Here is a 22205-nt window from a genome sequence, read left to right as displayed (position 1 = left end):
AGGTCCACGTCAGCGGAATCCGCACAGGCACTTAAAGCAAGCCCGGCATGCGTGGGATGGATTGATACCCCCGCTTGCTGCAGGCTCCCTCTTCATGTGGACCGACTCTTGGCATCTGAAACCCACTTCTCGTGTAGCAAAAGCGTCCTGCCTACTCCACATTGCACAAACGCAGGGGCCGACCCCTCTTCTCACCGCGACGCTCCATGCAATTGACAGCGGCGTCTCTGTTCTCTGCACAGAGTTTCAGTGTTGACTCCTCAATTAAAAAAAAATAATAATAATTCCACTCTCTACGGCCAGGTCCACGCTGGCGGAAAAAATTGATGCAAGATACACAACTCCAGTTACGTGACTTGTGTAGCTGGAGTCGACGTACCTTCCATTGATTTTCTGGGGCGGTCCCACAGTGGGACAGTGGCAGGAAAAATGCTCCCATCGACTTTCTTTACTCCTCGAGACAGTGACAGGGCACCCTCAGCATTCGATTTAGCGGGTCTTTACTAGACTCGTTTAATCGAACCCCGGAGGATCGATCAACAGAAGGTAGATCCTCTGGTAAGTGGAGACATAACCGAAGAGAGACCTTTGTGAATACTGGGCAGGTCTCTGTTAATACTATCCATCTGTATGAGAACCTGCCTGCCTCCTCGCTGCGTGTCTACCTCTAGTTACAGATTGCTAATACATCTGTAACCAGCCAAGCCACAAAGAAATATACCCAGTTCATATAATTACATCTCCCCGTGTGTCCCTGGTTTACGTTGTGTGCAACAGCAATAGGACAAATAAGGGAGAGAAGAGAGATACTCGAGGGACGGAATCATAGATGCCTCCAAATTTTGTTAAGCTGAAACGTTGTGTTAAACCGATGGCTGCTGTCTGCTTGCAGTTCTGTCCCAGGGGTTTCCAGTGAGCCGATCCAGAGGTTAAAGCCACTGGAGGCCTGTCTGGTTTTGATCTGTGTATTCGGGGCTGTCACTCTTACACAAACACGTTGGTGTTATTTCTGTTCCAGTTTATGCTGAAGGAATTCGAAGCACGCAGACAGCAGCACGAACAGCTGAACCAGGCCGCGCAGGGGATCCTAGCCAGCCCTGGAGACGTTTCTCCATCCTCCAGCCAGGTGCAGGAGGAGCTCCAAGGCGTGAATCAGAAATGGACCCAGTTAACGGAAAGGCTCAACTCCCGTTCCAGCCAGATTGACCAAGCCATCGTCAAGAGCACCCAGTACCAAGAGCTGCTGCGGGGCTTGTCGGAGAAGGTGAAGGCCTTAGGGCAGCGCCTCAGCAGCCAGCCTGCCGTCAGCACGCAGCCAGAGGCCGTGAAGCAGCAGCTGGAGGAAACGAGCGAGCTCCGCTCTGACCTGGGGCAGTTGGACGAGGAGATCACGGAGGCCCAGACGCTGTGCGACGAGCTCTCTGTCCTGATCGGGGAGCAGTACCTCAAGGATGAGCTGAGGAAGCGTCTGGAGACGGTGGCTCTGCCTCTCAGAGGCTTGGAAGACCTCGCAGGTGAGAGGCCAACGATTGTCCGGCTGGGGAGTGCTCCGTCCGAACCAAGGGCTGGGCAGTCCCTGCGTTTCTAAGACTGGCGGGGAAAGGCTTTGCTGCTGTGTTTACAGTTGAAACGTGCTCCGAAAAGGGCCCAGAAAGGCGTGCTTGGTGCAGTGCCCAGCATGGGGTGTGGGGTAGAGTCTCACTGATTGCTACCGAGGGTGGAGGTTGAGCAGAGGGTGACCTTTCATTACAAGGGTAGGACTCAGTTTGCCAACCTATGCGGTCTGATTTTAGGAGTGGTGCTGACCAATGTTCTCTCTAATCTTTTCCATCCGCATGCAGAATAAATTTATTGCATGCACCAATGCCTGTGGGAATGTGCACCACGAGTAGAAAGAAACCTAGCTGTGAGTGCTCAACCAATCCGGGGGTGGCATTTGAATCTTTCCTGAGCAGCCGCCCAAGTGCACAGCTTACTGGTGTTAACTGGGTGTGAGAAGGATCTGTCCCCAATCTCCTGTAATAAAAGGGAAGAAACAGAGTGGGCATCCGTGTGGGATCTTCACTCCCCAAGTGGGTTGTATATAGAGACTTGATAGCCCAAAAAGACCCCTCTCTGTTGTGTTACCGTCTCTGACGACGTTCATGGCCTAACGAGTGAAAGACTCCAGATGCGCAAGGGGCGGAATCCATCCCCGTGAATCCGAATGCCCTTGTGCATCCCGAGACTTTTTTTTTAAAACCGTTCCACCGCGTTGATTAAGTTCCGGCTTCATTGTCACCATCGAATCTTCTCTCTGTTTCAGCCGACCGGATGAATCGGCTGCAGACGGCGCTCGCCAGCTCCCAGCAGTTCCAGCACATGTTTGACGAGCTCCGGACCTGGCTGGACGACAAACGGAGCCAGCAAGCCCAGAGCCGGCCTATTTCGGCTAAACTGGAGAGGCTGCAGGGTCAGCTCCAGGAGCAAGAAGAGTTCCAGAAGAGTCTCAACCAGCACAGCGGCTCCTACGAGATGATTGTGGCGGAGGGGGAGGCTCTGCTTCTCTCGGCTCAGCCGGGGCCGGAGAAGACTGCCCTGCAAAGCCAGCTGGTCAGCCTCAAAACACATTGGGAGGAGCTGAGCAGGGAGGCGGCCGACAGACACGCCCGGCTCAAGGGCTGTTTGCAGAAGGCCCAGAAGTACCAGCGGCACATGGAAGACCTCCTTCCGTGGGTAGAGGACTGCCGGGCAAAGATGTCCGAGTTGGAAGTAACTCTGGATCCGGTTCAGCTCGAGGCCACTCTGCTGAGGTCGAAAGCCCTGCTGGCTGACGTGGAGAAGCGCCGCTCCCTGCTGGAGCAGCTGAACGGGGCTGCCGACGCCTTGATCGAGGCGTGCCAGGCGGACGAGGACGAGGTGCGGGATGAGAAAGCTGGGGTCGATCAGAAGATGGACGTCATGACGGAGGAGCTGCAAGCCAAGACGGGGTCCCTTGAGGAGATGTCCCAGAGGCTCAAGGAGTTCCAGGAAAACTTTAAGACCATTGAGAAGCGCTTGGAAGGAGCAAAGCATCAGCTGGACATCTACGATGCCCTGGGACCCCAAGCCTGCAGCAGTAAGAACTTGGCGAAGTTGCGGGCTCAGCAGGAAACGCTGCAGGCCCTGGAGCCGCAGGTGGATTATCTGAGGAACTTCACGCGAGGCCTGGTGGAGGACGCTCCAGAGGGGTCGGACTGTTCCCAGCTCTTACGGCAAGCGGAGGACTCCCAGGAGGACTTTAAAACAGTGAAACAAAAAGTGACCGAGTGCTGCACCCTGATGGAGACCAAGCTTGAAGGAATCAGCCAGTTTAATAACCACGTCCGGGAGATGTTCTCGCAGCTGGCAGATCTGGACGACGAACTCGATAGCATGGGGTCCGTCGGGCGAGACATCGACACTCTCCACTCGCAAGCCGAGGATGTTCGGACCTTCCTGGGCAGACTTCAGGTGTTGAAGTCGGACATTGAAGCCGCGGAGGCGGAGTGCAGGCAAATGCTGGAGGATGATGGAAGCCCGGACTTGCTGGGGCTGAAACGGGAACTGGAGACTCTCAACAAACAATGCAGCAAGCTGACGGAAAGGGGCAAAAATCGCCAGGAGCAGGTGGAGACGACGCTCTCCCGAGTCGAGGACTTTTACAACAAATTGAAGGAGCTGAATCACATGACGGCGGCGGCGGAGGAGAACGAGGCGCTGCAGTGGATTGCAGGGACGGAGGTGGAAACCATTAACCAGCAGTTGGCCGATTTCAAGGTGAGCGCGCCTGAGGCGGGGGGTTGTAAGTGGCATATGCTGGTTAAACGTTTAGCTGCGGTTTGACCCGGTCCCTTGTGCTGTGCAGCGGCAGTGTGTTCCTTGCCGAATTCTGATCGCTTCCTCGCTAAAATGCTGCCAGACTGTCTGACGCAGCTGGTCGGTGCCATTTAGGAGTTGAGTATCTGGAAGGAAAAGTTTGATCACTCTTGCTGGACTCATGGCCAGATTTGAAAGGCCCTCGTCTTTCCCCACTGCCCGCTCTGCAGAATAGCCAAACATCTCTTGGCTCTTTCGCTTTGGTATTTTTCAAGGAATGCGTGTGTTGATTCCTCAACGTTGTTTCATGATTTCAGTATCTTCTGAGAGATCCATCAATATATCTGTTGTTGGGATGTCTGCCCAGCCCCAGCACTTCAGCTGTTGTTCAGGAACTTTGGACTCTGCTGTCTCTTCTTTTGGGGAGGAGGGGGTCCCAGAGGGGTCGCCGTGTTAGTCTGTAACTTAAAAAAAAAAAAAAAAGAGAGAGAGTAGTCCTGTAGCACCTGAGAGGCTAACCAAATACGTATATATGGAGTACCACAAACTTTCGTGGGCAAAACCCACTTCCTCAGATGGGCTTGGATAAAATTACAGGTAGTGTTGAACTGTTACAGCTGGAGGTATGTGGCGTTCCCTTTGTCTCATCCATTTTTTGCTGTCGGGCTTTCACACTGCCAGCAGAGTAACGCTGGCGACTGTCCAGGTATGTGTGCAAAACTTTTAACTGAGCCCAAAGAGAGAAGGTGTTCAAGGTGTTTAATCTAATGACAGGCCAGGCTGTTACACTACATGAATTACACTCGGGCTGCTTAGAGAATCAGACAGTCTGAAATCTCCATTACTGATGCACCTCACTGCTAGTGACTAGTCTCATTTTCATCTTGCCACTTGGGAATGAGCCATAAAAGGGTGAGCCATTTAGGCCAGATCTACACTATAGGGGAAGGTCGAATCAAGATACGCAACTCCAGCCTCGTTAATTATGTAGCTGGAGTTGACGTATCTTAATTTGAGTTTCCCCACCATCCTCACAGTGGGAGGCTGACAGGAGCAAATGCTCCAGTTGGCTTCGCTTGCTCCTCGCAGGAGCAAGAGTACCGGCTGCCAATAGAGGCTCCCTTGGAGTTTGATTTGGTGAGTCTTAACTAGACCCGCTCAGTTGAACTCTGGAAGATGGATTGCGGCAGTGTGGATCTCCCGCTGAGTGAAGACATGGCTTTACTTTTCATCATACAACTAATTGATCCCATTCAGACAGGCCTCTGTTACAGTATCATGGACGACCCTCTCAAAGCGTTAGGCCTCGTCCACGTGGGAATGTTTTTCGGTATAACCTGAGGCGAGAGCTTAAATCAGTCTGGTGCTGCTGGTATAACCCTTGTGTGGACACTGTTATTCCAGCTCAGAGGGGCTTTTTTGGCTTGTCACTTGAGAAAGGTTTAAGCTCCACCTAAGAGAGCCACTTGTAGCCTGGAATAAGAATGTCCAAAAGGAAGGTTCGACCCTGTAAAACGGTGCATATGGAACTGAGAAAACTTTCCTGTAGAGAAGGAAACCGAGCTCAAATGGAATGTCTTGTGATTCACCTGACAGGCATCGAGAGCCGGAAAGAGTTGGCAGCCGAACTTCATGTGGTTGTAAGAGGATATTTAGTTAGTTAGCGTCGGGCTGCATCTCAGTGACTTTGAAGACAGCCTTCCAAGACATCCAGAACCAAAGGTACTGCAACCGAAGGAGCCAGAGAAGCATCCTTCCAGGGAGTCCTTGCTTATTCCTAGAGTCCCTGGGACTCTCTTGGGCTGGGAGATCTGCTTGCAGAAGTTTCCTAGAGAAACGAACGTGGCAGGAATTATTTTAGTTTTCATCCATGTGCAAATTGAAAGAGAAGAAAGCTGGGGGAAGATAAAGGCTGGTGAAGAAATGATGATTACACAGAGGAAACTCTTCCTAGAAACAGCTGGCCTAAAGAACCAATGTGAGCAGCATCGATGTAACTAGGGATGTAAAATCCTGGTTAATCAGTTAACCGGTGAATTGATAGGGCGACCTAACATTTAACCAGTTAACTGACTAAGCAGGAACGGGCAGGGAGATACCTCTAAGGAAGAAGAGGTGTCCCTCATGTCAGACTCGACACTAAATGATACGAACAGTGACCCTCTTGTGTCAGGCCACTCAGCACGCACCAGAGTGAGCGATGACACATCCTAGCTCGTCCATCCTTTGTGGGAATTGGAAAGAGAGGATCAGATTGTCCAGAGCCGGCTTTTAGGAAAATGGGCCATAAATTGTCTGTTCACATTGCAGCCTGGAGCGTCCTTCCTCCCTGGTGGCTTTTCCAAAACCTGGCTGGGGCTTCACGCCCTGCCCTGCCTGTGCTCCAGCCCGTGTGAACCGAGCAGGGAGAAATGAACCTGGAATCCTGCCCCGCAGCTGATCTCTACAGCAGCACAATCGAGCTGAGGTCACGAACATTCCCCTTTAGTGGGGGTGGGGGGCGTAGCCAAACTAGAAACTTCTCCAGCGCCAGCCGCTCTTTTGAAAGTCCCTGGCGTGCTGATGTTGTTGTGAGTGGGAGCCAGGCTTTGCAGGGTCCAGCTTTTGCTGAGCTCATGGGAAGCTGGAACAATGGAAGGAAAGATTCCGAGTGTGCCAGCCACCTTTGTGCTCTGGAGGGCCAGGGAAGGGCGGTCTCTTCGGGCCTCGTTCTCAAGCCTGAGGAACAATAGCTTGGTTCGTTTCCACGGGCCAGGCGTCTGGGTCCCGCGCTGAACGGCCGCGGGAGGCGCGCGGCAGACTGCTCTGCGCTCCCGCCTGCGGCTTTGCAGTGAGGTCACACGTCACTGCGCATCCCAGCAAGAGGAGAGCAGTGAATGGCTACGGGAGAGTCTCCTGAAGATCGTCACCGGGTGCCCAGGTGGAAGCCAGAAAAGCATGTGCGCCGTTTTGGGAACCTTTTTTTCATACTTAAAAGGGGCTTCAGTCAGGCCTGCCAACTATAGGGACGGAGCCTGGAGCCCTGAGCCCTTTAAATTGCTGCGGGAGTGCCGGGTGGTGCGCTCTGGGTGGCTCTGAGGGTTGCACTAGGTCAGGGGTGGGAGGGGGGTATGGTCTGGGCAATGCTGAGGATTGCTTCCATTGGCCCCGCCCTTTCCACATGAGGTCCCGCCCCTTCTGTCTGAGGCCCCGCCCTTTCCAGGGAACGGAGCCGGCCCTCATGCCCCCACCTTGCCCAGGGGCCCGGTGTGGCTGTCGGTTCCCCTGGCTGCGATCTTTCAGTGGACGGTATCAAAACAGCCCCTCACCTTTTGGACTGGCGATCAGAGAGTTGTGCAGCATGGGAGCCAGAGGCAGCCTTTCGAATAATAAAGTCAGGGCTCCTCCTTGGGTCCCCGTGTGGAGAACACAGCCGATTGCTTGCAGGATCTGATTGCGGGAGCACCTAAGAACCACTTCTAGTGTCTCTCTCCAGAAGGCACAAGTGCAAGCCGACATGACGTCTTCATGCACTGATTTTATGGACGTGTATGTAAACGATATGCCTGTGGGCTCCAGGCAGATTGCCAGAGAGGTCCCAGTAAGGACAAGAGAGAGTGAAATCTGTGACTTTCAGGAGCCGCATAGACGTGATTCAGACAAAGGTTACCCCCAGGCGTTTTTTTTCTCCCACAAATCCCCATCAAACCTGCTCAAAAAGAGAACTAGCTGCAAAAAAGCCCTTTTCGTTGCTGCTTCCGAGCCCCCATGTTCCCGGTCCATTTTGTTCTCTCCCTTACCAGTTTCACACCACAACAATCACAGGCACGGGAGTTAGGAGAGATGGCTCCGAAGGCAACACTTCTGGATTACTTGAGTCCAGTAAAGAAACTGAAATGCACTTGCCATCTCCAGTTCTGCCCCCCATTGCAGAAAGGGACGTGGGCGCATTGGAGAGAGTCCAGGAGAGGGCAGCATAAATGAGTAGGGGGCTGGAGCACATAACGTACGAGGCGAGGCAGAGGGATTGGGGCTTGTTTCGTCTGCAGCAGAGAAGAGTGAGGGGGGATTTGAGAGCAGCCTTCAACTCCCTGAAGGGCGGTTCCAGAGAGGCTGGAGAGAGGCTGTTCTCAGTAGGGACAGATGGCAGAACGAGGAGCAATGGTCTCAAGTTTCGGGGGGGAGGTCTAGGTTGGATATTAGGAAAAATTATTTCCGTAGGAGGGGGGGAAAGCCCTGGGCTGGGTTCCCTAGGGAGGAGGTGGGATCTCCATCCCTAGAGATTTTTATATGATGATTGAGATGGGATGATTGAGTTGGGTTGGTCCTGCTTTGGGCGGGGGGCTGGACTCGATGACCCCTGAGGTCTCTGCCAGCCCTGGGGTTCTATGAAATCTGCCACCAGACTTGCTATTTACAAGAGCCGTGTTTTTGCTGGGCTGAGGGAGGGAGAGTGGAACTTTGAAGGCACCAAAGATCATCTGTGTGAGCGCGTCACAACTTCCGGATTCATGTCACCGGCATGCTTTGATGGCAGACATAGACACAGACAGGCCTTTGTCCTTTTGAAGAAGAAAGTGGAGACCCGGGTATGTCTGCGCTGGGCTGGAGAGGGGATTTCCAGCGTGAAGGAGCGTTAGCTCTGACCAAGCCGACACCCTAACGTTTGACGCGTAGCACGATGGCAGAACGGGCTAGCCACCCGTGCACATAGCTAGTGTTTCAGCTGGGATGGCTCACGGGGCAGCTAGCCGGTCGGGCCACTGCTGCTACGCTCTGGGGTTAGGTCTCTAGCTCACTCAGACACGGCCCAGTTATGGAAAATTGCACCTTCCCCTCAGGGAAGACGCACTCTTAGTTGTGTCTTCAAGTCTGTGGTGTGGAATGAGTCTGTGATCCTGTGGACGCAGTGGATTCGTCTGGAATCTCGTTAGAGCGACAGCACGTCTAAGGCATGTGAGAGCCATGGACGTTTGTGGCCTTGCTGGAAAGGACAGCCCTCAGCCCTGACAGGTTTGAACACGGCACTAGGAACACAGAGGGCGTGAGTCTACCTTAGAGCCAGGCAGACTTGCTTGGCAAAGGTTGTAAAAGCACGAATCACCCACCAGCAGCCCGTCTGTCAAGTCCGCTTTCTTCATTCAGAAGAGACTTTGCTACCTGTTAATATCTTCTCTGCATTCCCGTTCCACCAGAGTGACGAGGAAGGGCAGGACAGTTGACAAAGAAACATTCACCAACGGCAGCTGCTCACAGTTTTTGGCATTTTCTCATCTCTCGCTGCTGTCAGCTCGGTTTCCTCAGGCGAACCTTTCCTCAGTATTAATGCTAATGATTGAACTCAAACGAGCCCCAGTTAAAATATCAATATACAGAATAGCTATGCCAGCTAAGTGGTAACAAGCCATTCCCAGCTTGCTTACTGGAGATGCAGGACACGTCCTCTTCCCACCGAAAAACTAGGAATGAGATGAATGTGCTAAGGATCCAAGAAGCTGAAAGCTGCATTATTTGAAGCAAAAGAGACTAGTCGTTACTGAAAAAATGCAAATGAAGGTACATAAGACCTATGTTGTGCGGTGGTGTCTGCGAGCTCCAGTCTTGGGCCAGAATCCCATTGTGCTAGGCACTGTACAAAAATGGAACAAAAAGATGACCCCAGCCTTCAGAATCCCTCTTTAAAATAGTTTCCTAAAAGAGAAATGAGCCTCTAGTTCTATCTAAGCCAGAAGCTCTGCCTGCTCTATCACATGATGTCTCTTGCTTACATACATTTACGGGCACGCCTACGCAGGAGGGTGAAAGTCGAATTAAGCTACATGACTTCAGCTATGGCAATTGCGCTGTGTACACAGCAGGAAATCGAAGGAAGAACACACTTCCTTTATCTTCCCTTACTCCTCGTGAAATGAGGGTTACAGGAGTCAGAGTAAGAAGTCCTCCAGCTCGACATTATTTCAAAATAATGGCTTGGAGTGTAGACGCGCTCTTTGTTATTTTGGAATAATGTCAGTTGTTCTGAAATAACACTGCTGTGTAGACGTACCCTTTGAGGCTTCCCTAGTAGTTAGAGCTGGGAACTGTATGCGGGGTGACCTGGTTCCTGGGTTTGGTTCTGTCATTTAGCTCATTGTATGATCTTGGTCAAGTCCCATAATCTCTCTTCTCTCTAATTTCCTCTCCTGCGCAACAGAAAAGTACTTGATGACATTTTGTAAAGCACTTTGATGGCTTTGCGCAAAAGGTGCTGCATAAATAAAACGTCTTTTCTCCTTTCTACAAAACGATGTTGTTGTTACTGCTATTTATTTGCGTTCTCCTAACTCGCCCAGTCACCCTTCCCTTGGCCTTTCCTAAACATTTCCGTGTTTTTGCCTAATGAGAGACTTGTATTTCCTTCTCGAGGAAAAGATTAGATGAAAATTTAGGCAGATGAGCTTCTTTTTCAAAGTTGCCCAGAGGAGTCTTAAAAACAATGCCTGGAAGAGTCTGAAGACCTGAATTATTCTGATGGGTAACTGAGAGAAAGCGCCTGAATTGATTAATAGAATAGAAACTAAAGTGATGGCCTTAGTATTCAAGTCAAATGGCTGTTTGTTCAGCTGGCTTCAAGAGAGGCATAGGTGGATACCGAGACTGAAATCCAGCTAATACAACAGACTGAAGCAAGGGAACCACCTGAAAATAAACAAAAAAACCACAGAGTTAACACGTGTTACTGTTGAAACATCTTCCTGTTCTCCGTTCTAAGTGCAGTGAGTATGAGGACCTGCTACTCCCAGTGCATGCTTTTGCCCAACATCTTGGAAAATTCCCGGAAGAATAACGAAGACCCGCTTCCCGGCCAGGTTCTGCTTTGTTCCAAAAGCCAGCCCTTTACTCATGCGCTTTTGTGTGCCCAAGAATTGAAATTCCTGATGGATACTTCACGTGTTGGGAAAAGTCCTGTACTAGTTGCTGCTAATTTTCCCGTCTCACCCACGAGGCCGAAAGTCTCCAGCGCTGGGGTGGGCAACCTGCCACGTGTGGCCCGTCAGGGTTCTATGTGGGGCCCATGCGACATTTTATTGACCATTTCCCATGCACGGGGTTACCAGATTACACTGGTTTCTGTCTGCGTATTTTTTTTCCTGACGGTGTGACCCTCTTGTGAAGCAAGAGCCCGTGAAGGGAGGTGCGGGCGGATTGCACCCAGCACTGGCTGTGAGAGCCGGGTGCTCCCCCTCCCTCCCGTCAAAGCGCTGCTGCGGGGCGGTCGGCACCCCCCGCACATTCTACGTACGCAAGCCCAGTGAGCAAAACTACCCTGTCCTGGGAGACTGTCTTGGTGAGCCGAAGGGCCCCTCATGCGGCCTCCTCACTCGCCTCGCTTGCCCATGGCTGGTCTAGATTGATCCACCGCTGGTTGAATGCGATTGGGCAGCGTGTCAGCAGCCTGAGACAAAGGATTCAGGACAGAGAATTCCTTCGTGGCAAACGATGTCCTTGGAGGCCAAACTGGTTGGGCCCCGGCCTCCAGGAGGACACGTTAAAGATGGGCCTCGCCTCAGGGAGGCAGCAGGTCTCTGTGTCTTCTGAGGAGTTGACGTTGATCCTTCTGCCAGAGAAATCGGCTCGGGGAAGGGGCTGAAATATCTCTGCTACAGGATGATTTAAACTTACTGACCGAATCAGTGACTTCAAGCCAGCAGCGGCCAAGGGCTTTTCACCTCTTCATCCCCCTCCTCTCTTCGTTGCGGAAAAGCTAGAAGATTTTCCCGGTGCTGCTCGGGTCCTTAGCTCAGTTAATTTTTTTTTCTTGGTTTAAATCATTGCTCTGGGGAGGAGGGGGCCAGTCTGCGGGCTGCCCCGGGGAGAGAGGACAGCCCCAGCCCCCTCTCACCGCAGCAACTTGGGGCTAGGCGAGAAGCACCTCTCCATGGCCGCTGCAGCCCCAGCGGGCTCAGCCGGGGGAAGGGGGCATGTCCCCCAGCTGGGGCAGGTCCAAGTTCATCTGCCCCCTGCGCTCCCCTGACAGAGGGAGGAAGGCAGCAAACTGGGCACTTACCCTTCACTCCCTGGCAAAGGGGAACAGCCAGCAAAGTCCCATATAAAAAGACACCTGGGGGGTGTGGCTTTGATACGGGGCTGTCCTGGGTTGGGGGAGGGGGAGTCATCCAGCCTTTTTCAACTGCAATCCTCTATGCACAGGAGGGTGGGGAGAACATAAGAACATAAGAACGGCCGTACTGGGTCAGATCAAAGGTCCATCTAGCCCAGGCTCCCCATGGACAGAGGCTGCTCTGGACGAGAGCAGCTTCTGTCCGCAGCAGACCCCCTGCGGGCCTGGAGCAGCCCCCTGCCCAGAGCAGGCAGGGACCAGACTGGCTAACCAGAAACCAGCAAGCATCATCTAGTTAGTCTGATGCTTACCAATTAACCGGTTAACCTTTCACATCCCTAACAAACAGTGCCCCCCTTCGGCATTAGGGGCAGGATCTGCTCTCAGTTCTTTGTGCTGGTTTTAGCACCCTGGAAAGGAAAATCTACACCCCTTTGTGGATTGCAGGCCTGAACCTGAGAGCAGAACTTAGCTAGATAAGGAGTCATGCTATGTCTGCCATGTGCTGTGCGTGTTGTTCCGAGTTCGCGTGCTACCCGCCATGCTCCGCACATGGATGTGCTGCTTGTGTTTGCAGACTCCGTCTCCAGGTCTCAACCCCAGAGCCTCTTTCGGTGCGAGGAGCTGAGCTGTTCCGGCGCTGGGTCAGGCCGCAGGAGCCCCGGCGTAGCTTTGGAGTCCGGCTGTAGTGTGCCCGGCTGGGCGCTGGCTTTGGGATGTGGGTGGGTGGGGGGAGGTAAACTTCCTGTGTGAACGTCCCATCAGACTGCGGGATCTTTAATGGAACGGGGAGGGGACAGTCTGTCTCCTGTTCTCTCGCAGTCCAGCTGGGGGTATTTTTAACCCTTCTGTGACCCCAAAGGAATGTGGCTCCTTCCAGGCGTGTTTCTCTGAGCAGCTGGGCAGGGATGGGGCGTGGGGGGGGGCATGCTTTCTCCTCGTTGAACGCTTTCCAGACCGACTTAAAGTATTGCTGGCTAGTATTTTGAGCACCAGCAACACAAGCAAAAATGCCTCCTCTTTCACAGCTGTTAAACCCTCTTAAAGGCACAATGTCCCCATTGAGGGGGAGTGATGCTAGATGTGGGGCGGGGGAGGGAAAACTAGGAAGAAAGCCCAGATCGCCTTCCTGCAATGCATGTTGTAGACTTCAGAACGAAAGGTAAGAGCGGATGGTTACACATCTAGGGGGAGGAAGAGCAGCCTTGTTTGAGGCGAGCTGATCGGAGCGCCCCAGCGCTTGTGTCCTGCTGATGTGGTAATCTGAGCGTTTTGGAAACAGATCTGCTTGCAGAGAGATCTGCTGCTCGAACCCGTGGGGTGGTCAGCGCCCTCATGCTCCACCAGAGGAGGAGCAAAGGGGGACTCCGCCCCCTAACGATACCAGGCTTGCGGTGGTTCATCTAAACACAACCGAATCGCGGTGACCTTGGCCTGTCAGGGGGAAAGGCAGGGAAGCGTTTTTTGGCCTCTCTTGTGCAGAGCGTCACATGGACGTGAAAGCTGAGAGTGGAGTAAATTGAACAGGAAGCCGCTGAGAGATGCAGTCGCGTCCTGTGGAGGCGGTTTTGTCGTAATTGGCGTGTGGGTTCAGTAATAAAGCGAGTCCCTTTTGGGAGCCAGCCTGGGTCAGGGTTCCACACCCTCCCACTCACACATGCGCGAGCCAGGACTCAGCTGTCCTGTTCTGGGAACCGCTGCCGCGGGAATGGCTCCATTTCAAAGGAATAGTCCTCCCTTGGTTGTGTTGATATTTGAAATGCTCTGCCTCCATAGTGCGTCCAGGGGATGCTAAAAATACCAGCGTCCCCTCCTCCCAGGAATGCTGGGTTCTCGCAGAAGGGCGAGGTTTGTCTAAAACGGGCAGACTTGAAAAGGAAGGTCGTGGGCCTGGCTCGTCTGGAGGGTTGATTGGATTCTCCCTTGGGCTGGGCAGGTGCGTGGAGAGGTGTGAGATGGAGCGTGTGTGCACGGTCGAGCCATCTGTGCCTCAGTTCTCCCACCAGACTTCTGGGATGAGCGCAAGGTTCAGTGAACAGTAGTAGCTCTTGGGTTGGCAAGGGGCAGGGAACGGCAAGCGCCCATGTGGCAGAGTGGCTGGTGACAGTGGATTCATTCACTTAAAAAGCTTGTCCCACTCTTCGGCCTCGTTAAAAGGAGGCGAATGGCCTTCGTTTCTCCCTTTGTCGGAAAGCGTGCGTCCGACGTGCCGTCCATATTTCTCAAGGTGCTTCGCGCTCTCCAAAGGGTTGTCTAGTTCGGGGACAGCGAAGTGGCCGCTGCTCTGTAAAATGGGACACTTCATTGCTGTCTGGCCAGTTTTCCACCGGCCCCCGCCAGGCCGCTCCTGCGGCGACAATCAATCAGCTGTTTTGCTTGGGCGGCTTCCTGCAGGGCGTGTTTTGGAATGGCATCGGCCCCGTCAGCAGCTGGGAGCCGCGAGTTGTTTATAGTGCAGAGGTCCCCGTGTTGTTTTATCAGACAGACTAAATCTCTGTTCTGCCCTGCATGCTGCGTGTGCACTTTGCAACAAAGGGAGTCCCTGTGAGCAGGGCAGGAGATGCTGGTGGGAACTGGGCGGCAGCTGGCTACAGAAGTGGCACTTGGCAAGGTGGCATTCAAAACAAGCCCCGCCTTGAAGACCCACCAGTCCAGCAGGTGCATTCGACTGGGAACCTGCCATCTTCAATAGGAGGTTTATTCTTATGCCTGTGCCAGGCTGCGTCTTCTACCGCCTGTGGGTGGAAGATTGATAGTGCATTGTGGGAGCGCCGGGGCTCACCGGGCTCACACACAGAAGCACCAGGTTTGGCACCTTAGTCCAGGGGGTTCAATCTTTTTTTCCCGTGATCCTGTTGAAAAAAATCATTGAGGCTGCAACCCAACATAGTTTGACCGGAGTGTGGGCTCCAGGGTGGGAGCTTTGGGGTGCAGGAGGGGGCTCTGGATTGGGGGGGGTCAGGACTGGGGTAAGAGGGGCTGACCTCGAGCGGTTCCCGGTCAGTGGGGGGGCTAAGGCAGCTTCCTGCCACCGCAGACCCTGCTGCCCCCAGAAGCAGCCGGCAGCAGGTTCCCAGCCCACGGGAGTGCAGAGCTAGTGCTCAGGGCAGGGGCAGTGCATGGAGCTCTGTGCATTCCCCCCCCCCCCCAAGAGCCTGTTGCCAGCTGCTTCTGGGGCGCAGCACAGTCTGTGATGCCAGGACTGGCAGGGAGCTGCCTCAGCACCCCCACTGCTCACCCGATCCCCTGCAGCACCGACACCCAGCGCCCGACATCTCACCCCCAGTCCTGGCTCGCGCCCTGTTGTTTAAAAACCACCGCCTTAGACTGTGCACAGCTGGGTTAATCACGGCTACACTGTGGGGGCTGTAGGCTTTATCTTGTTAAACGAAGAATAAATAGTTCTCATGGAACTTGCAGATGCCTGTTGGCAACGCAGAGGCTGCATGCTCGAGGGGATGGACTTTCTAGCAGCGGTGCTTCAGTGGGACCCCGTGTTATCAAGGAAGCCAGCTCTTCTGATCTGAAGACTGGGACTGTTTGCTGGCTGGGGCCCGACATGAGATCAGTGTGAACTCAGCTGTAAGCCAAGTGGCTAAAAGTGCAATCCCTATGACACAGTGGGCCAGGACTGTCCCCCACCGTTCTTTGTCTACCGCGTGCTCCGAGCCTCGGGTTTCACCGCACTGTGCAACCACCCTTGCAACACTGACACCGCCCTTTCCAAGATTTGGGGGAACCAGGGATTCAGGAAGGAGCCTGTGTTCTCGGCTGCGGTTCTGCAGGCGAAGGGCCCGGTTTCTTGCTGCTGGATGAAGCCCATCCATCAGGGGACTGGATCAGACCCGGAAAAAGAAAAATCGTTTCAAAACAACAGTCTCCACGTTTTCCAGGCAGAAGCTTTGGGAAGTGTGCACAAGCCTGGGGGAGACCTGCGTTTGGTCTCCCTGCTTTGTCGTCTGCCCTGTCCTCTCTGACCCTGTATCGCTCCTTCCGGTCCTGGTGGCTTTATTGAGAATGCTGCTCCCCCACCCCATCTCCCATGCAGCCCCATCACTGCAGTGTCTTACCTGTTTTCACAGTCTGTGACATACGTGTCCCCCCACCAGCCCCGAGGGGCAGGGCAGGGCTGTTTTCCCACTTGCCCATGTGGTAAACCGAGGCACGGAGAAGGCAGGTAACATGCATCAGGGGACGTGATCCAAGTTTCCCGAGTGCCAAGCTAGTTCCCTGACTGCGGGGCCATCCCCCGTCCATTGGCTCGTTCCTTTCCCTCAGCTAGTCCGGTCAGCGCCTGACATATGCATGGGGAGCCAGGCAGGGCACCGAGGAACGCTCGCGTACCGGCACAAGGCGTGTGCTCTGGACTGCGCGCCGCTCCCCGCTGCGGCCAGGCAGTGAGTGAATGAAAGGGACCAGCCAGCACAGGAAAGGGCCTGACGAGGGAAAGGGGACAGGAGTAGGGCTGTGAAGGACTCGTCAACTATCTGATGAGCAAATGCTTATTGGATAGTCGACTAGTTGCTTCCTCCCCCACATGCAGCCTCTGAGACGGAGGCAGCAAAGGCGGGGGGGGAGAAGAGGGGGGTACTTCAAAGCAGCAGCGCCGCACAGAGCCCAGGGTCAGCCGGTCTGCTGCTTTGAATGCTGCAGGGAGCCCCGCGTTAGGCTCCTCGCGGCAGCGCCACGTGGAGCCGGGGAGTCCTCAGCTGACCCCGGGTTCCGTGGGGCGCTGCCGCTTTGAAACGCTGCCACTGTGTTCCAAAAAGGCAGCGCCACACGGAGCCCGGGGTCAGCAGGGGAGTCCCCAGCTGACCCCGGGCTTCGGCGCGTTCGCCTTTGAAGGGCTGTTGCTACAGTTCAAAGGCAGAGGTGCCCTATCCACTAATCGAATAGTCGATGCAAAAACGCATCGACTATTCGATGAGTCAGTTACCCGATACTTAACAGTCGTAGACAGGAGGGAACTAGCAGGCAGAGATGGAAGAGGTAACAGGAGTCCGATAAAAGAGCAGAGGAGAAGTTCTCGGATGTACTCCGGGCTCATTGGCTGAGAGGATTCCAAGCCGACAGGTGGCCAGTCGGGGTTAGAGCTAGCCGGTGACACAAGGCACTCTGTGTTTCCAGCTTCTCAATGACAGTAAACGACCGCCCGTAGCTATTCAATGCCTTCCTAACGTTACCTTCTGCAGATGCAATTTCGGTGGTTGCCAGAGGGACGTGATGCGTTTGTAAATAGGGCAGGTGTGACCCCGGCAATGGGGAATGGGCGGGCAGGTGCCCCGAGGCCGTCATGGTCTGGAAATGCAGCCCGGGTTAGAAAGGCGGGAGAACCGCAGACCTGCTGTCCCACATGCAGGTGCTGCCACTTGGGACGTGTCTCTTGGCAACCTCCCCCCTTTTTTTTAAACAGATTTGTCTCGGTAAACTTGAAGCCACTCTCAGAATAATTTTAGCAGAGGCCTTCTGTTAGTAGGAAATGTACATGACTGTAGCCCGGTCGACGTACATGGTGCTTCACCAGGGTGTTGAGAGCGCCCCCCAATGTAATCCTAAAGACGAGACCCAGCGCCGAGCAACGCGGGTCCGGGAAATTGGCGAGAGGACTCAACAGGCAGGAAAAAAGCCGAAATTCAGATACGGGGCTGGCTGCCCGGGTACCTTGACAGCCCCTCGTTCCCCTTGGTGCTCCCCGAAGTCGGCCATGATATAAATAATTAAAACAAGACTGGCCTCGGAGGGAGTGGAGAGGAAACGGGAACGGTTGGTGGGACGGGAGTGTGAGAGATTCATCCAAACCGGGGACAAAAGTAGCAAAGAGGCAACGGGGAGAATTGTCCTGAGCGAAGGAGAGAGGAGAAGATGGGCAGAGATGTCCGTGGCCGCTTTGTTTCCAAGGGTCGTGACGGGAGGGACAGGACATGCCGCGAAGCATTCTGAATAAAGCAAACCTGGAACAAAAAGTCTTTGCTCCTGGGCGCTGGCCTTGCTGTGCATCAGCGCCCCGCCCAGTCCTACCCAGAGCTGGCCTGACTTTGCCTAGGGCTTGGGAATGTCCCATTGGGATTTTTCACGGGGAGCAGCTAAGCTACCCCACTTGGGTCGTCCCTGGAGGACTGGGTTATGGAAGGGAGACTTGGCCTCTCATTCCTCTCTAGGAATTCCCGAGTAGCCTTATTCCTTGTTCACCGGCTGCCTGGAAACTCATTTTGTAATGGGCTAATGAGGCAGGTCAAAGCAGATTTGCTCATTAAACCAATATCCCATTTCAGGGTTCCTCCCCAGGCCATCCCTGTGGCCTGTTCCTTGCAAACCAGGCCGTGGGTCCCTGCGAGCCGTGCAATAAACGCCCCCTTGGGAGCGCTCGGACAGAGCTCGGAAGCTCTATCAGACATTTATTTCAGTAACGGAGATTGCTGCTGGCAGGCCTCCATGCTCCCGAGCCATCGAGAGAAATCCGAAAGGGCAAAAATTCCGACCGAGTCCCGTGGGCTCCGTCTCGTCATGCCGCAGAGCAAATATCAAATTGGGGCAGGGCCGTCTCCGCTAGGAGCTGTTGCAGGGCTCCCCGGGACTCTGACTCCAGGGGCTGCTCCAAGCGGCATGGTGCTCAGCAACCTGTCTAGCCTGCCTTTTTGGAGTCTTTTCCTAGTAAGTGTGATTAGAACTTGAGTGCCGGATGATTTCTGAATCCAACCCTCACCGACAGCCCCGCACCGGGGGTTTGTAGGCAGCCTCCTCCTTTAAAACCCATCTGATTCTTTTTTTTGAAGGGTTTTAGAGATGGGGGATGTGACGGAGGATAATTGACCTGCTCTCCGCACGTGACTTGGTGAGGAAATGGGAAAAGAATTTCTGGCTCTGAAGCTGGTAGCGCCACATCCAGATCATGCTTTATAATGGAACAAAAACCCTCCGCACCCCCAGCCTGGATTCCTGGAATTCCTCCTGCTGAAGGGGCCCGAAAGCATTTCATGGTCCCACTCAGGGTTTGAACAGTGAAGGTGGGGCAGGGACGGGAAAGGAGGTTTATTGACCAAACTTTGTGGTTTCAGCTGCGTTGAATTATTAAAGTAAACCAAGGACCTGCTCTCTGCTGTCAAATCGGGGATTGTGCGTTGAGCCAGAGATAGGTCTTGGAATGTGAGAGAGAGAAATTACTGGCAGGCCGAGCTGGGTTCAAGATGTGAGCCAACCATCTTCGTCCCTGCGGGTCCGTGTCCGAGGGTTGATATTTCTGAGTGAAAGGTGCCGCCTAGGATAGAGTTTGCTACTTTAAAGGTCTCTGGTGATTCATTCAGTTTTCCAGCTACGTTCATTTTAGTAGAGTGTCTGTCTGTATCTGGCTCAGACATGGTTTGGCTGTCCCGTCTCCTTTCCCCTCCTCTCAGAATGATACTTGGACCTATTTTATTCCTGGGAATAACTCTTCTGCCCCCCCCCCCACACCCACACACACACACACACACACACACACACAAAGGTTTCTGTCAGCTCTACCTCACTCAGCTGGACAGTGTAGGAAATATAACATGTTTTTGGTGTTCATCAATATGGAAAACTTACCCTTTGCAAAATAGTAATTTTCTATTACTAATTATCTATTTCTATTACTAATTATCTTACCCATTACAAAGATAGCTTCCCCAATTATCACCCCTAATATCATTATCTCATAGACACTAACCTCCCCCAAACCCCCACTCTGTTCTAAAATCTGATTTGTCAATTTTATGTGTGTTCGCTTTTTTTGATTGTATCCCTTTGGTATATATGGTTGTGCCAATTTTCTTCCACAATTTGATCTGAGGAAGTGGGTCTGGCCCACGAAAGCTCATCACCTAATAAGCCATCTTGTTAGTCTTTAAAGTGCTGCATAGTCCTGTCTTTTGCCTTTGCAAACTGTGTGTGCATTTTTCAGAATGAAAACCAAGGTCTTAAGGGTGGTTTTGTAGGATGGTTTTTGCAGGTGATGTGCGTTGTCATTTCGCTTGTGCACGAAGGATTCTGTATAGGATTTTGCTTGTGAGAGGAGGCAAGTATTAGACACGTGGGTCTGCTGGAAAACGGGGGTGGCACTTGGTCAGTCAATATGGGAAGATGGAGGGAGCCCTGATGGTCACTGGTTGGACACCCGAGTTCCATTTGCAGCTCTGCCGCAGGCTGCCTCTTTGACTTCGGGCCAGGTTGGTTTTCACGGGACACTTGCAGCTCCGTCCGATCGGGGGGAGAAATCGTGGCACTTTTGGCTTCGGTGTCTCATCTGTGAAATGGGGATTGCTCCCCGGGGCCTCGTGAGTACGTGAATGTTTGTGAACATCGGTGTAAGCAGCAGAGATGCTGAGTAGGGATGCGAATGTTTAACGCGTCCGGGCTGGAGAGTGGCAACCTGAGGTGTGACCCCAAGCTGGGGCAGTGAGGGGTGTGAATGCGGGAGGGGAGGGGGGACTCAGCTTAGCATCCTCACCCTAAAAATAATTCCAGCACCACTGTTTGTGCAGACCCGATACCATGGTGATGGGTGTAAGTAAGCAGATGGCAATAGACCTCTATCAAATATAATTTAGTAGCATTGTGCGTCTCCCTCCCCCCTCGTTAGTATTGCCGTGTTCTAATTTCTAGGCCGTTTTGTCAGGCCGTGGCTGGGATGTGGGATGTTGCCTAGAGCTGCGCTGAAGCTTTTTCTGAGCCCTCCTGTTTTCTCTCCGAGCCTGCCATGTCTCCTAGCAGCACCTCAGTGAGTCACAGGCAGCTTGCCTCCCTCTTCCAGCCCCCCCCCCCGGGTGGGGGGGCTTTTAACATGTGCTCCATGGCATTGAAAATGAACCTAAGAACCCAGGAGTGTGTGGCCAAGGGCCAGGTGCAGGTTGTGGAGCAGCGGGTCCGCAGAGCCAGGAGGCTCAAGGAAAGGGGGGGAAGGTACGCCCTGTTACAGGACGATTTGGGTTGGGCTGAAGCAGCCAAGGCACGTTACTGACAAACTTCAGATCTGTTTGAAATGCTGGCGGGTCGCGCCAGGAGGGAGATTTATTTCTTTCTTTTTAAACTGTAGGCCAGTAACCAGAAAGTCGATTCCATGGCGTTGGGCCCAGGTGGCCCTGCAGCCACAGAGGCTAAATCGCAAGGTTCCCCAGTGACGCCTGGCAGTAAACGCTCTGGGCAGTGTGGGGGAGCAGCCAGTGCCCCCCGGCCTCTTCTGCGAAATCCCAGCCAGCCATTAACCCCAGCTTTGGGGAGAGATGGCACTGAGCTGTGGATACAGCCCTTGGGGGGGGGGGGGTGCGAGACAGGGCGCTCGGCCCACGGCGCCCCTCCCCTGGCACTGGAGAGGGTGACACTGCCTAGTGGGTCCCCTCACCTCGGTCCCTGCGGCATCGCCTGCGGTGGCCTCCCTCGCTTGCGGGGTGGGCGGAGACGGCCAGGGACGGTGCAGCCAGGAAGCGCGGTGGGAATGGCTGCCCCGGGGGATGTGCAGGAACCTGCAGCCCCGCATGTACCCCCCGATTCCTGGCTCGGGGCTGGGCTTTCGTGGCAGTCACGACAGGGTAGGAAGAAACCCCCCTCTCCCGGGGCAGGGTCGGGGCAGCCGGCGGGCGCGTTGCGCGCGGAGCTGGGCTGCCAAGGGGCGGGGGGTACCGGAGCCACGCCGCGGGCAGAGACAGGGCGTTGCTTCTCTTTGTCGGGGGATTTGCACTGTGCCCCCTCCCCCCGAGAGGAGGAGCTACCCGAGACAAGGCCGGGGAAGGGAAGAGCCTGGTATTCCCCCCGCCCCCCTCCCCGGCGGGAGCCGGCGCTAAACCCGCCGCGCCGTTTCTGCCCCGTGTTCCCCCCCCCTTCCCGTGCGCCCCGAGGAGCGGAGACTGGCGGCCGCCGCTTCAGCCCCGCGGGAGCTGGGTTTGGCCTCCCGCTAGCGACCGGGCCGCGTTTCTTCCTTCTCCGGGAGGCGCAAGGGCCAGTCCTGCTCTGGGCCCGTGGCGCGCCGGGGGGCCACCTCTCCATGCGCGCTGCGCGCCGCGGCCACCTCTCCATGCGCGCCGCGGCCACCCTCCTCCCCGCCCCGCCTTGTCTCCCGGCCCCTGCCCGTCTCTTCGCCCCTCCCCGCGGCCCCGCCTTCTCTTCCCTTCTCCCGGTCCGTCCTTCCCACCCGCCTGGTCTCCGCCCTCCCCTGCCAGCCACCCCCTCCCCCCGCGCTGGAGTTGGCAGCTCGGCGGTAGCCGCCTCGCTCTTGCAGCCCCGTCTCCAGCACCCCGCGCCGGGGAGCTACAGCTCGGCGCCCGGAGCCGGTTCCGAGCGGGGGGGGGAATGGATC

General features: G+C 54.5%; 1 protein-coding gene across 25 annotated transcripts in view; it reads left to right on the top strand.

Annotated features, from left to right (window-relative positions):
* MACF1 (microtubule actin crosslinking factor 1) overlaps positions 1-22205 on the top strand; it is a 299184-nt gene that overhangs the window by 196480 nt on the left and 80499 nt on the right. For all 25 annotated transcript variants that reach the window (XM_075908729.2, XM_075908727.2, XM_075908730.2 and 22 more), the window contains 2 exons: positions 1019-1514; positions 2306-3777. In XM_075908729.2, coding sequence (XP_075764844.2) covers positions 1019-1514; positions 2306-3777 — 1968 coding nt within the window. The remainder of the gene's footprint in view (positions 1-1018; positions 1515-2305; positions 3778-22205) is intronic.

The sequence above is a fragment of the Pelodiscus sinensis genome, chromosome 26 (genome assembly GCF_052426305.1).
Source record: "Pelodiscus sinensis isolate ZL-2025 chromosome 26, ASM5242630v1, whole genome shotgun sequence".
Lineage (NCBI taxonomy): Eukaryota > Metazoa > Chordata > Testudines > Trionychidae > Pelodiscus > Pelodiscus sinensis.
This window is presented reverse-complemented; position numbering and strand designations above follow the sequence as displayed.